General features: G+C 51.1%; 1 protein-coding gene across 1 annotated transcript in view; it reads left to right on the plus strand.

The window, feature by feature from the left end:
• The window catches only part of SHISA6 (shisa family member 6), a 378,159-nt gene extending 365,032 nt beyond the window's left edge, over positions 1-13,127 (plus strand). Inside the window, exons 13-15 of the mRNA XM_032498808.1 lie at positions 1,698-1,754; positions 5,572-5,724; positions 7,431-13,127. Of these exons, the coding sequence (XP_032354699.1) occupies positions 1,698-1,754; positions 5,572-5,724; positions 7,431-7,981 (761 nt within the window). The 3' untranslated portion in view covers positions 7,982-13,127. The remainder of the gene's footprint in view (positions 1-1,697; positions 1,755-5,571; positions 5,725-7,430) is intronic.
• The last annotated feature ends 217 nt before the right edge of the window (positions 13,128-13,344 follow it).

The raw sequence follows: 13,344 nt of genomic DNA on the forward strand, positions 1-13,344 counted from the left end.
TGTCTCTGGAGGACAGGCAGAACAAATCTATCTTCCCTTTACCTCTCTTTCTGGATTCCCTCTTCTGGCTTAAATACAGTCTGGGGTTGAACTGATTCAGTGTTTGGCAAATGGTTTTTCCCTGGATATAACTTAATATTCTGTTTTGGGAAGGGAGAATATCTTCATGTGAGAAATGCTGGCTTACTACCCAAACCCACATCTCACTGGATAGTGTCCATGACTATTGAAAGACCCTGGTTTAAACCAAAAGAATGATATAATAATTCCATTGGTATGGGAAATTTTGTCTGGTTAGAGTGAGTACACGGGATGATTTGTCTTGGAAATGGCCTGAGACTCGAGCTAAGAGAAACCTGGACAAAAAGATATACTATGGGCCTAGATTTAGGGGATGGTCACAGGAACAGGATTTGGGGACTCACTGGATATGGAGGATGAAGGGAGGGAAATGGTGAGCCCACGGAACATTAGCACCATGGACAGCGCTTGAGCACTGGTGAATAAAATGATGAGCTCACTTTGGGACTTAATGGTTTGGACTAAGAGCAGGCATTTCACCGGGATATCCATAAGCAGTTTAAAGTCTAACCCTGCGGATGAGACGGACCTCATGCTAGGGGTATAGACTTGAGACTTATCAATTTGGGCAAGAAGGTAAGGCCCAAGTCTTTGTGAAGACACCTAAGCCTTATGGAGCAGTGGTATTCAGAGAAGAGAATAGAAAAGAGGATCTAGTGAAGGAGCTCGAGAATGAGTAGCCAGCATGTATAGTGCCAAGGGTAGGGAATGAAAGCAGATCTAGCCCTGAGAGGATGGCAGGGCTGTGACCCATGGTTTAGATAAGTTAAAGCTAAGACCTCTTGCCTCCTCTTTCCCTTGCTTTAGTTGAAATTAGATGCATGCACCAAAAAAAAAAAAAAAAAAAAACAAAACGTTGAATTGAAGCAATAATACAATGTTGAACTGTGCTTTAGTGGTAAGCCAAATCTTCATTCAGTTTTAGAAGCCCTTAGAATGCCTTGAACTCCTGGCTTTAGCAAGTATGACTATTAATTTTGTGGCTTGTTCAATCTAGGTGGACTTTTTGCATTGTTAATTAAAACAAATGGTTTGGAAATATTGGGTTGTGTCACTTATAGGCAGGACAGAGCCTAGAACCCAGGACTCCAGATCCCAGGTAGTAGACAGTTCAAGACAGCTTGTCACATCGCAGGATGCACCCAGACACCTGTGTATAAAGACCCGGGACAAATCAGAGCTCCATAAGGTGTAAGCACCTTAAGTTAGAGCATCCTCTTCCTGGCTAACCCCCTTCCCCAACAAAAGATCTCATTCTTTTGCTCAATCCTCTACCCTACGTATGTATATTTGCCAAAGGCCCCCTACTCTCCATCCTTTTCTCCTCCACCCACCTCTACCCCCAAAAAGCCTCTACTGCTGGTCAGCCAGATCCACGGATGTGGGTGGGTCACCATGGTGATGGAGGAAGCTCTGATGCAGAAGGAGAGAGACACAAACAGCAGAGGAAGGGTCCTGCCCTTCATGTTTCTAGGGCATCCAAAGACCCAGGCATTTTAGAAGTGTTTCCTTTGCCTCGGAGAAGCACAGCAGAGGTCAAGAGAGGTGCTGCTGTGTTGGAGAGACCATGGAATTTCTGAACTCTTCTTTAAAAATTTCTTTTCTGTGATTTTCAGGTGATCATCAGTATAACCATCCGATTTTAAGCAGCGCCACCCAGACCCCTACACATGGTGAGAGATGACTGAGAGTGTTCTGCATTCCATCCTCATTCAAAGTGGCTCTACCCTAACTACTGATGCCTATTAGGGCATCAAACATCTGGGCACTGGCTCACTGAAGCAAAGGAGATGTAAGGAGCCAGGTGCCTCCCCACTCCAGGGCCACCATGCCTCACTCTCACTTGTAGACCATTGTCCCCTGAGTGTCTGTCTTTGATTACAGAGTGATCTTCCACCATGAAAGGGGAAGAGTAAGCCCCTTTCCTAACCCATTTCACCTGCAAGCTAGATCACTTCTTGCAGCCATAAATTCCATGTCCACAGCAAAGAGTGAACACTCTCCTTCTCCCATGGCTACTTGCGGTACCATTTAGGAATGATATGAGATGTAGAAAACTGTATCAGTCTTCCCCAAACTAATTACGATGTGATAAAACTCAAAACCAAACTGAATAATTTGTGCGTTAGCCTCTAAGCAGGGGCAGAAACTGAAAGTTGCAGACGACAGTTATGTCAGAATAGTGCCAAAGTGTTACAAAACCACGATCTTCCCTTAGGTTTTTACAGCCTCCCCACCCCGATCGTAACTTAACATTTGGAACTGCAGTGGGAAAATATTTTTGGTACATGCTCAAAACGTGATAGCACATTAGACAGTCATGTAAATTGTGAACCATCAGTCATTCTTCTCTCTTTGCTGTGAAAGAGTGGAAACGTCATTAAAGTTTAGTGAGAGAGAAGCTCAAAACAAAGATAAATTCTGCAGTTCATCTGGCAGAGAGACCCACCACGCTCACATCAGATTACGCTCTGCTTCAGCATTATAATTCAGAGAAAAAAAGTGGACTATTTTGATGTTCCCCTCCAGTGCTAGGCTCCTGGTAGAAATATGAGATGAAGGCAACAGTTTAATAAGACATTTCAGGCTGAGAGGTCTAAGAAGAATTAGAACTGGGAGAAATCAGAGATGAGTTAAAAGAAACTGATAGAAGTGGTGATGCTGACAGTGAGCATAGAGAGAGGGGTTCAGATATGAACCATTTTGGAGAAAGAATTGGGAGGACTCAGTTACTAACTGAATATGGCTGATAAGAGTCGATTATGAGTAAGATGGAGAGCCATGATCCATTAGAAGAATGAAGGGTCTTATTAGCCCACTCTAAGAAATCAGGAAAGCAGCCAGTGTCCTGGGGATGGAGCTGTTGATGGTGAGTTTGGATCTGGTCACCTAGAGTCACATATAACAAAAGGATTTGCAAGAAAAATCACTCAACAGGCAGTTAGAAATGCAGACATGAAGTCTGGAGGGAAATGGCAGCTGAAGATGTAAGTTATGCTTTGGGAGCAGTAACAGAAGCCCTGGGAGTAAGGGCAATCTGTGCAAGAAGGCTGAAAGAGAAAAGCAGAAGGCAGAAGCAGAGAGCCTGGGGGAAGCCCGTGGTGATGAAGCAGCAGCAGGAAGAGAAGCCAGAAAAGGCAAGCGAGGAGCACTGCAGCTCACTCAGGAACATTCTGAAAGAACAACTATGAGCTGGTTTCCCCGGGAGAAGCCAACACAAGCACAGCCTCCTGAATACAAAAGGAGGAACCATTCTTCCCTCCTCCTCTTCCTATTTTCTTTTCCACCTGGTGTGGAGAGATGAGGGAAGCTGAGACTGGGTCCCTGCCCGTGAACAGCTCACAGCCTAGTGGAAGCAGGGTTTCCTCTGTATTCCTTCCTTGGATGTTTCACTTTTCCCAGGAGCTGGCAGAACGACTATCAAGAGAGGAGGTGGCCTGTGTCTACTTGATTAGCCAACGAACATTAATTGGATCCTTACTTGGGGTCAAGCACTATGAAGGCATCAGAAAAACTGGGAAGCAAGACTTGTGGTCTTAAGGAGATTGCCATCTTTGGAGATCAACAAGACCAGCTCCGGTCAAATGACGAGAGGCCACATAGACACTAAACGGGGTGGTACTGACTAGAAGAGCAACAGGGGCTTGAGGACCAGATAGCACTCCAGGGTGAAGAGATGTGACACTGTCACAGCAACGAGTCTTGAGGGAAAGGAGAATCTGGACAGAGGAAGAGTAAGAAAGGGCATTGCAATAGGAGAGAGAGCATGAGCAAGGGGGTAGGGGCAGATGTGGTGGAGACAGGAAGCCAGCCTTGGCTCAGTGGTATGTTTTGGAGAACAGTGAGGAGTAAGAACATCCAGAAATGTTGCCTTTGGAAGGGGGTGAGCTGAGTGCTGCCCTCAGTGGGAGCCTGATGCCAACAAGCAGAGGGACGTTCACTCTTCTCCAGCATGGCCCAAAGTGTAGAAACAAGAGCTACAGGGCTGCGGCTCTGACCCAGCTCTGGGTAGCAGTGCTCCCAACTTCCTGCCTACTTTACTTCCTGGCATCTGTCCCCATCCATGCCAGACAGGCTTTTCTGTACAGCATGTTCTGATGGCTCACGGAGGTAGAGTGTCCCCCACCCCCTCACATATGTACCGAGCTGGCATGAACACCAGCTCACTGGCTGGGCTCCCCTGGCTCCATCCCCAGTGGTGGTGGGGGACCAGTGAAGGCAGGAATGGATAGAGAAGCAAGGCATTCCCTGTATTGAGGTTGCCCTTGGACTAAGCCTAGGAGTGCTTCTCCTTGTCTCATAGTTCACAGCACTCTTTTGGCCAAGAGGCATGGGGAGCCACAGTCCTCTGATACATTTGTCTAAAGCTAGAGCCTGCCCTTTTTTGGGTGTCCCAAACTAAGAGGATGGAGGGACGATGGGAGAGCCACTCAGCTGCCTCATTTCTGGGAATGGTACCATTGTTTCCTCAGCAATATCTGTTGGCTTCTTGCTGTGCCTCAGGTCAGCCAAGCACCAAGGCATGCTTGTCTTCCTGCCGTGGATCTTCATTCCTTTATGTCCCCCATCATCACGGCCACTCCCTCACCCATACCTGCATCTCCTCTCCCTCAGCCCCAACTCCCTTCTTAATCTGGCCCCCAGAGCCCAGCCCAGCTCATTCACCTCATTAATCATTCACCTCGTCTCTCTTTGGTCTTTTCTTCCACGTCTTCCTTACTTCTTCTCCCCAGGTCTGGCGTTGAACAACTATCCTTTCTTTCTCTTCAGACTTTCTTATCTCAAGACTCTATCTCGAGGGATGGAGGGAGAAAAGGGGATGATGTGCTAGGCATTCTGCCTACATTCTTCCCTCCAGCAGCACAGAGATGGCTAAGGGGACTTCAGAGGAAGGAGTTGGAATAAGAGGAAATGACTTTGTAGCTCACAGTGGCTTGTCAGGTGCAGGGCTTGGAGAAGCCAAAGGTTGAAGGGGTGGTATGAGAGGTGAAATAACCTTAAGGACAGTGTGGGTTGGAGTCTCAGTGGAGCTGGGTCTTGGACCCAATCCTATGGCTAGGTAGACAAGATTGGTTACTCCTCTCCTTCTAACTCAGATTTTTCTGAGCCTGAGAGCTAGTCTGCCTAAAGCAATTAGGGAAGGGATAGAACTTTCAACCTGAAATAGATGATTTTATGACCCTCCCTCAGCTCCATCAGGCTTTCATTTTCACCAGACAGCTCAGTGATGTACTGGAAGAAAGAGTTTGCCATCAAGGAAGGGTCTCATGGCCCATCATGGCCAGTGCAGCTAAATAGCACCTGCCCCCAGGCTTGCTGGCCAATGGAGCTGAGCATGAAAGAAACTGAGTCACCAGCACCACCTGTGTCCTAGCACAGGGGGCCAGGGAACAGGATGGGGACGAGAGCTGGAACTCGGATGCTTCTTCCCTCCCGCCTGCCCCAGTCTTTGTCCTCACTAACGCGAATGACCCCTCCCTTCTTTTGCAGAGAAGCCTCGGATGAACAACATCCTGACATCGGCCACTGAGCCCTATGACCTCTCCTTCTCCCGCTCCTTCCAGAACTTGGCCCACCTGCCCCCGTCCTACGAGTCTGCGGTGAAGGCCCACCCCAGCAAGTACTCATCTCTGAAGAGACTAAGTAAGTGGCGTTTCCCCTGGGGCTGGAGTCTGCCTGCATCTTCCTGTGTCTCACTCCCTTGCCCTGCATCTGAGTCCTGAGGACAGACAGCAAGGTGTAGCGTGGGAGAAGAGAGCAGACAAGCCTGTTGTTCCTGTTCTTTACAGCCTCAGTCCGTTCTTCCCCTCGGTAGAGTGGAGGCCATGGAATCCTCAGATCCACATCCCCACGGGAGGCACTGCTTTAATTCACGCACCAGTTTAACTGCAAGAGAAGGCCTTTCCCCAGCCTTGCCCCACACCTGCCTTCTTCAAACCCTGGGCCTTCCTCGCTCTCTTTCTGTGTTGGAGTAGAGGCTATCAATGCCACAGTTTTCTCTGACACTCTTCCCGGAGACCTGGCTGTGGAAGGGCCCATAATCCAGCTCCCTCCCTCACCTGTCAAAGCTGTCTTGAGAACCTGACTCCCCACTCCATGCACACACCCCATTTCATGAGTTGAGCCCAATCCATCCTATGATCCTAGCTCTGCCATTCAAGTCTGGGGAGGCTCTGGGGACTGATGAGTTTAAGACATTACAATGTCAAGAATGTACATAGCAGGAGAGGCTTTCCAACCCTTGGAGCTTTGGCCCCCATTTCCCGATGAGTCTGTTTTGATGACCCCCAAACTGCAGAGTGGAGCATGCACTTGAATCTACAGGGTGACCTACCGCAATAGAAGTTCAGCCCAAGTCCACATCAGCCACCTCCAAGGTGGGACAGTGAGTTTCTATGCTAAAGGTGGGAATCCCTGATGATCTGAGGAATCAGATGCATGCCTGGGATGAGGGGATGTGGCTCAGGAGTCAGAATCTACCCGTCAGTGACCCCCATGGGAAACCTGAGGAGCAGTCAGCATTCCCACATTCTGCAGAGATCTAGCAGGCTGTCTGCAGGGAAGCCTCATTCCTGAAATTTGGCACAAAGCAGGCTTGGGTGTGTCCTGGGTGAGTTCAAGGGTGCAGTGGGCCTCAAGGGTGAACTCGGAGGGCCTTATGGGTGGAGAAGAGGGTGGAGCATCTGAATGAGGTGCACATATGGGGCTGTCCTGGCCTGCTCGTGTCGTGGGCACAGATGAAGTGTGTGTAGACTTGATTCTGTGCTTGTGTGGGGGCTGGATGCCTGTGTGTTGGCTTCCTGTGCAGAAGCTGTTACTCCAGAGGTGTTACTAGGTTCCTACGTTACCAGTAGGCATGTTCACAAGTGCCTTCTGAATGAAGCATCTTACTTTATTCTAGCAAGAGTCTGGTTCTGCAACCCAGCTTCCTGGGAGAGAAGTTCTGAACTTTATCAGGAAGCCTCAGCTACACCTTGGGTGTTTCAGCAAGACCCAGGGAGCCATTCTGCTTCAGGACCATGGTGTGGTTCAGGGGCATAGACTTGCCATTGACTCTGCCATGAACTCCCTGGGGACCTTGAGGAAGTCCCTTAACCCCAGGATACTCATGGTGGTCCAAGGACCAGGGGCATCAGCATTGCCTGGGAGTTCATTAGAAATGTAGACTCTCAGACTCACCCCAGACCCAGGTCACAATCAGAATCTACATTTAAAAAGACCCCTGGGACTGATTTGCACCAGAAGCACTGCCTCTACCGGTCTGGGCTGCAGGGTCCTAGTGCAGACTTGGTGTCGCCCCAGCTGACCTCTCTCTTCCTCTCTCACTCTTGGTCTCTCCTCCCCTGCAGCCGACAAGGAGGCTGATGAGTATTACATGAGGAGGCGGCACCTGCCTGACCTGGCTGCCCGTGGCACCCTCCCCCTCAACGTCATCCAGATGGCCCAACAGAAGCCCTTGCCACGAGAGCGACCCCGCCGGCCCCTCCGGGCCATGTCACAGGACAGGGTCCTGTCCCCGCGTCGGGGCCTGCCAGATGAGTTCGGCATGCCCTACGACCGCATCCTGTCAGATGAGCAGCTGCTCTCCACAGAACGCCTGCATTCCCAGGACCCACTGCTGTCCCCGGAGCGGACGGCCTTCCCTGAGCAGACCCTGTCGCGGGCCATCTCGCACACGGATGTCTTTGTGTCTACACCCGTGCTGGACCGCTACCGCATGACCAAGATGCACTCCCATCCCAGTGCCTCCAATAACTCCTACGCCACCCTGGGCAAGAGCCAGACGGCGGCCAAGCGCCAGGCCTTTGCCTCGCGCAGACACAACACCGTGGAACAGCTGCACTACATCCCTGGCCACCACACCTGCTACACAGCCAGCAAGACAGAAGTGACCGTGTGACCGGCAGGGCAGGCTGGGCCGCCGGGCAGGCAGGGCAGGGATCAGAAGGGGCCTGGAGCGGAGCTTCCAGCCCTGGTTGGCTCTCTTTCCCTTGTCCCCTCTGTAGGAGGTGGGGGTAGGCTGTGCCAGAAAGCCATACTCCTGGGACTCGGCCAGTGGCCTGGCACAGCACGCTCAGACCCAGATCCAGAGCGATCACCCTCACCCTCCCAGGAGAGTCAAAGGGGAGCAAGGAGAGGGGCGAGGCCCCAGACTCACCCTGCCACCATCACTGACTCCCTTTCAGTCCCATATCCCCGCTCTGCATCCCGGGGGCTCAGCCGCAGTTTCTGTCCAGCCAGGAGACCCTGGCCTGACCCTGGCCTGAAGCTGCCTGGGCTGGAAGTGGCAAGTGGGTGCAGTCGATGGGCTGACTGAATAGGCTACTCGGTCTCATTCATTTACCCACAACCGCATCACAGAAATCTTCTAGTGCCTATAAACTGCCTGCTCGCTCTCTCAGAGCCAGGGAGCTGCTGTGTCCATAAGCACAATAATGATTCTCTTCTGCCTGCTGGAACTCTCTGGTCCCCACTGAGTGGCCCTTCCTCCGCTGACCCCCTCGGCCCCCAACCCTGGCCCTGTGTCCCTCCCCAGGCCCCGGGGTAGAGAGGGGTTCCCTTCCTTCAGCTGCCTCTCCACCGTTGGGACCGCCCCCTCCAGTCCGGGATGGCTGCCCCACCCACAAGACTTTGCCCCTCCCCCAGTCCTAGATTTCATCCCTGAGTTCTCTGGGGCTTTGCTCTAGCCCTCCCAGAAGAGAGTAGCAATGGGGTGCAGGGACGTTTGGGGTGCCCTCCCCAGCAACCTGATGATCTCCACACTTCCTCCAGGCCACTGCGTCTGACTCTGACCTGCCACTTGGGCCTGCCTTCCCCTGGTCTGCTCTTCTCCCAAGAGGCGTCTGCCAATGGCCAGAGAGCAGTGGGTGGGGAGGGCCACTGTGATGCCCTGGGTCTCAGGGGCTCGCCATTCCCATCGCCCAGGGCTCCACCTGTCTCCCACCACGCACATCAGGCAGGACTGAGGCACTGGCTTCTGGAGAGGGGCAGCTCAGCCCCCAATCAAGGAGGACCCGAGGCAGCTGTCCTGCACCTCGTGCACTCCTCTCTCCCAGTCACTGCCCCCCTGCTTGGCCCCTTCTCTGTTCAGAACTGGCTATCTCTGCCTGTTTCCCCTGCCCTCACCTCCCATCCTCCCGTAGTTCCATCCGTCTTTCCGGGCTGCTGTTTCTTCAGACCAGTGCCTCCTTTGGATCAAAGGGACAGAGACGCATTAGCAGATGCAAATAATGGTACTCCAGGCTACTGGTCTGGTGGGTAACTGGGAAGGTCCCCAGTTGCTCCCCTGCAGGGGGCACTGGGGCATCATGGAGATCCATGCCCTCAGCTCTATCGGGGGGCTGCCCCTGCCAGCCCATTTCAGCCTCTTCTCTGCCTCCAACCTAGGGGTTGAGCAGGGTGTGACAGCCTCCTGGAGAGTAGACAGTGAACTAAGCAGCATCCGCTCCCCCGAGACCAAAGCCTGGGGGGAGAACGGGGGCTCCCCTGTTCTCAGGGCCAGGGTACCTCCCTGGGCTGGACCTGGGGGAATCAGTTTCAGACCACTGGGTGAAGGTGTGGCACTAAAAATGTGACTGTCGCCAGTCAGGCTCCAAAAGCAATGACTTTAAACTGGGATTTTAGATTTAAAAGGTTGGGGGAGGCTGGGAGAACTCCCCAGTATCAGCCCTGGGAATTTTTAATCTAATCCACAGAGAAATCAATTGACTGATTCCTCTAACTTACTCAAGAATTCCAAAGCTCTTGTTCCCCCGCTCCTCCCCGCAAGGCTTACCGTCACACGAATCATGACAGGGTGATGAACAGAGCCCTCAGGCCCCCAGTGGTGGTGTTACTGGGACTGTGAGGCTGTGAGGACAGGGGTAATTCTCTGCTCTTTCTCCTTACAAACACATAAACCTTCTCAAGGGCTGGTCCCTAAGGGTTTATGAGAGTTTGATCCAGAAGGTGATGCTGAGAGGATTGAGCTGGAGGAAATCAACTACTCCTGGAAACAAGGGTGTGTCTCTCACAGCTGGTCCCTCCCACCCACTGCCCACTAATCCAGTCCCCGCCAATTCCTTCTAAGGCTGCCTGCTGGTGAGGAAAGAAAAGGATATGGGTGGGTGAGAATCCCCCCCTCACATGTCTACAGACACATACACCCAAACCAGAAACCTGATCTCATTCCGTGTCTGAAGCATCATCTCAGCACCAGGTCCCTCAGGACAACGCTTCTCCCCAGCCCTGTCTGTCTGTCTCAGGGGTTGTTTGATAGGCTCGATTCTAAAACATTTCTCACCCCACCGTTCCTGCTGTCCAGTTTAAAACTCCTTAACTGGGACACAGCAGTATCTCATCCATGTTTGCAGACTAAGCAAGGCCGCATTACCGGACAAGTTCTTGTAGCAGATAAGACAGCGCTCTGGGGCTGGAACCCAGATGTCCTGATTTCCAGCCCCACCAAGCTGGTGGCCACTATCACACTTGGAAGGGCCAGCCCTTCCCCCATGAAGGAAGTCCCCCTCCCCAAAGCCCAAAGTTTCCCTCTGCTTATTTGACTCTTAGTGTGAGTCTCCGTTGCTCTACTGGGAACGCACTGGGGTCCGCACAGGTTCTCAGCTGACCAACCTGGTTCTTGCCGGTTGGCTTGGCCTCAGATGCAGTGAGGTTCTCACAGTCTCTCACGCCCTCCCCCTTTCCCGTCTTGCTTCCTCCAGTTAACTCCTGGTTCCGTGAGTTCATAAACCACCAAGTCTTTCCCAAGAATTCCTTTAGCTCCCTAACCGGGCTTGTGCTCTCAGGGCTCCCCAGCGTCCTGGGTGATGGGTCTGCCTTCTAGAAAGTTTCAGCCCTTCCCTTAATTCAAATGTCTCCTCCCCTCTTTCCAATCTCACACCCTGAAATTGACCTCAATCTTCTTCCCTCTCATCTCCCTGGCCCTGCCCTTTCCTTCCATTTACCTCCCTCCATCCCTAATTTCTTTTCCCAGGTCCTGCTCTACTCTCTAGTTCTAAAACGTAGAGCCCTCAATGCAAACAATCCGAGAACGAGACATTCTCCGGTCTCTCCTGACCCTATGAGATATCAGGGGCATGGTGGGTCAAAGATCAGCTTTGGTTCCTGCAGCTGGCCCGTCCCTAAAGCCCCTACCCCAGCCTGCCACCAGCCCAGAGGCTCCTGCTCTGGCCAAAGATTCATATCCTTGAGGGCTCTTGGCCACCTGTTCCACCTCCCTCACGCCTGTCCTGCTTGTGTGTGTCACAGATCCTCCCTTATCCCCAAAGACTAGAGAGCCTCAAGACCCTCCAAGCACGAAGAAGTATCCATTCCAATAACCCCACCACCAAACAATCCATTTTCTTCAGAGATTCCTTGCCTGCCACCTGCCTTCTGTCCTCAGATTCCATCCACAGGCAACTGTGGACTTGACCCAAGTTCATCTGCAAGGCCTGACAATGACCTGGCCCCTGGAAAGCATCTGCTCTGTTCCTCCCATGTACCTTCCTCCCCTACCCTCCCCAAACCTGGGAAACTTTGCTCTGGAGTATTTTCAAGGAAGCTCATTGTGTTTTAATGAAGTATTTTTCAGGGTTCCTATGTTATTATTATTATTTTTATAAATGCAGCATTTTAGTGACAGATTTGATATGAAAGCTATGTCTTCCTGGGCTCTATATTTGATTTCAGAAGGAAGCATACTACAGGAGGGGAAAAAAGCACAGGCCTGAGGCTCTTGGAGACGCGGCTTCGGCCCCGGCTATATCTCCGTCTTGCCATGTGACCGAGGACAAGCCACGTTCTCGCTCAGCACCTCCGTTTCCCACCTGTAACATGAAGGGCTTTGACCAGATCAGTTCTGAAGTTTCATTCAGCTCTTATACATAGGGCTTCCATTCCCCATTGGCACTCCCTCCTCTCTGTTCCTCCCCACCTCAACTGGGCTACACACATCCCATTTACATCTGCCCCATGGCGATATCCTCAGATGCTGTAGGCAGCCGCCAAACTCCTCCCCAGAGCCTAGGGGTGGACCCCATGGTCACGGCCACCCAGGGATGTTCTCCTGTTTGAAGGTGTAAGGGCCTACCCATTCAGTAAGGTGACCAACCATGTGTCATGGAAGCCCTCTCATAAAGACATCTAAATCATCTTGGGTGTCTGTATCATTGGGGAATTCTGACGTTTTCATCTTGATGTGGTCCTTAAAGCTGGAGGGAGGTGGTTCTGATTTCAGAGAGGGGACAGGCTGGAGGAGAAAGGTCCAGAGGTTGGCCCACAACAGCATGAAGTTTGTATTTTAGAGCAGCTTGGAGATGCATTCCAAGCCACAGAGAAGGCACGGTAGAGGCTCTGCGGGGCAACAGATGTTATACCCCCCTCCAGAACCTGTGTCTGGACACTGGGCTCCACCTGGAGGAGGGGCAGGCATCACCCCCTGGGCTGCTAAGAGGTGGGCTCCCACCCCATCCTAGTACCTTTCCAGCCCCTCCTTGTGACACTACCATCCTCCCGGTGAAAGCTTCTGAAGCCGGAATTGAGAGTCCAAGTCAGTATCATTGAACACATCTGATAAATCGGCAACCACACCCGCCATCCATCAGGCAGAGAAATGACGTCATATGTTCCCTTAGCACCCTTCCTCCTTTGGGAGAGGAAGACCCCTGCTCAACCTTGCTGCCCACTCCTGCTGTGACCCTTGAATGCCACTCCATGGGAGGACTCATTCACTTGCTTCATAGTGGCAAATATTCCTCTAGTTCTATAACTCAACTAGACATTTTGTAGTAAAGAATTCTTGAAATTCTCTAATAAAAAAAAAGCAATTCTTACTGTAAGATTTTTAGTTTGGGGACACAATTTCCTAAGGGGGGGGATTAATGAACATTTTTATGCATTAGCCCAATTTATGGATTCCATGTTTATTATATATGGTAGTACTGATGAAAAGTACCTTTGTATTGGTTCCTTTGCACAGTTTCTTCATCTCTCATAAGTAAGCTTCGTGATGAGCAGTACCCCCGGAACTGCTGCTTCTGTACAAATCTCATTGTTCTACTTACCTGTCAAAGCACATTCTATATGTACTGTAAACCAATATCACTTTAGTAAGATTTAGTCTTAAGGATTTTTCCACTTTTGTCAGTAACAGATATTTATGGATTAAAAAAAAAATAAACCCGTTTCAACATAACCTATGTCTCTTAAAACAGCCACGTGCTTACTCCTACAAACACTACAGGCAAAAACTGAAGGTAATTAAAAATCACGATAAAGGGTGTA

Source organism: Camelus ferus, chromosome 16 (assembly GCF_009834535.1).
Source record: "Camelus ferus isolate YT-003-E chromosome 16, BCGSAC_Cfer_1.0, whole genome shotgun sequence".
NCBI classification, from domain to species: Eukaryota; Metazoa; Chordata; class Mammalia; order Artiodactyla; family Camelidae; genus Camelus; species Camelus ferus.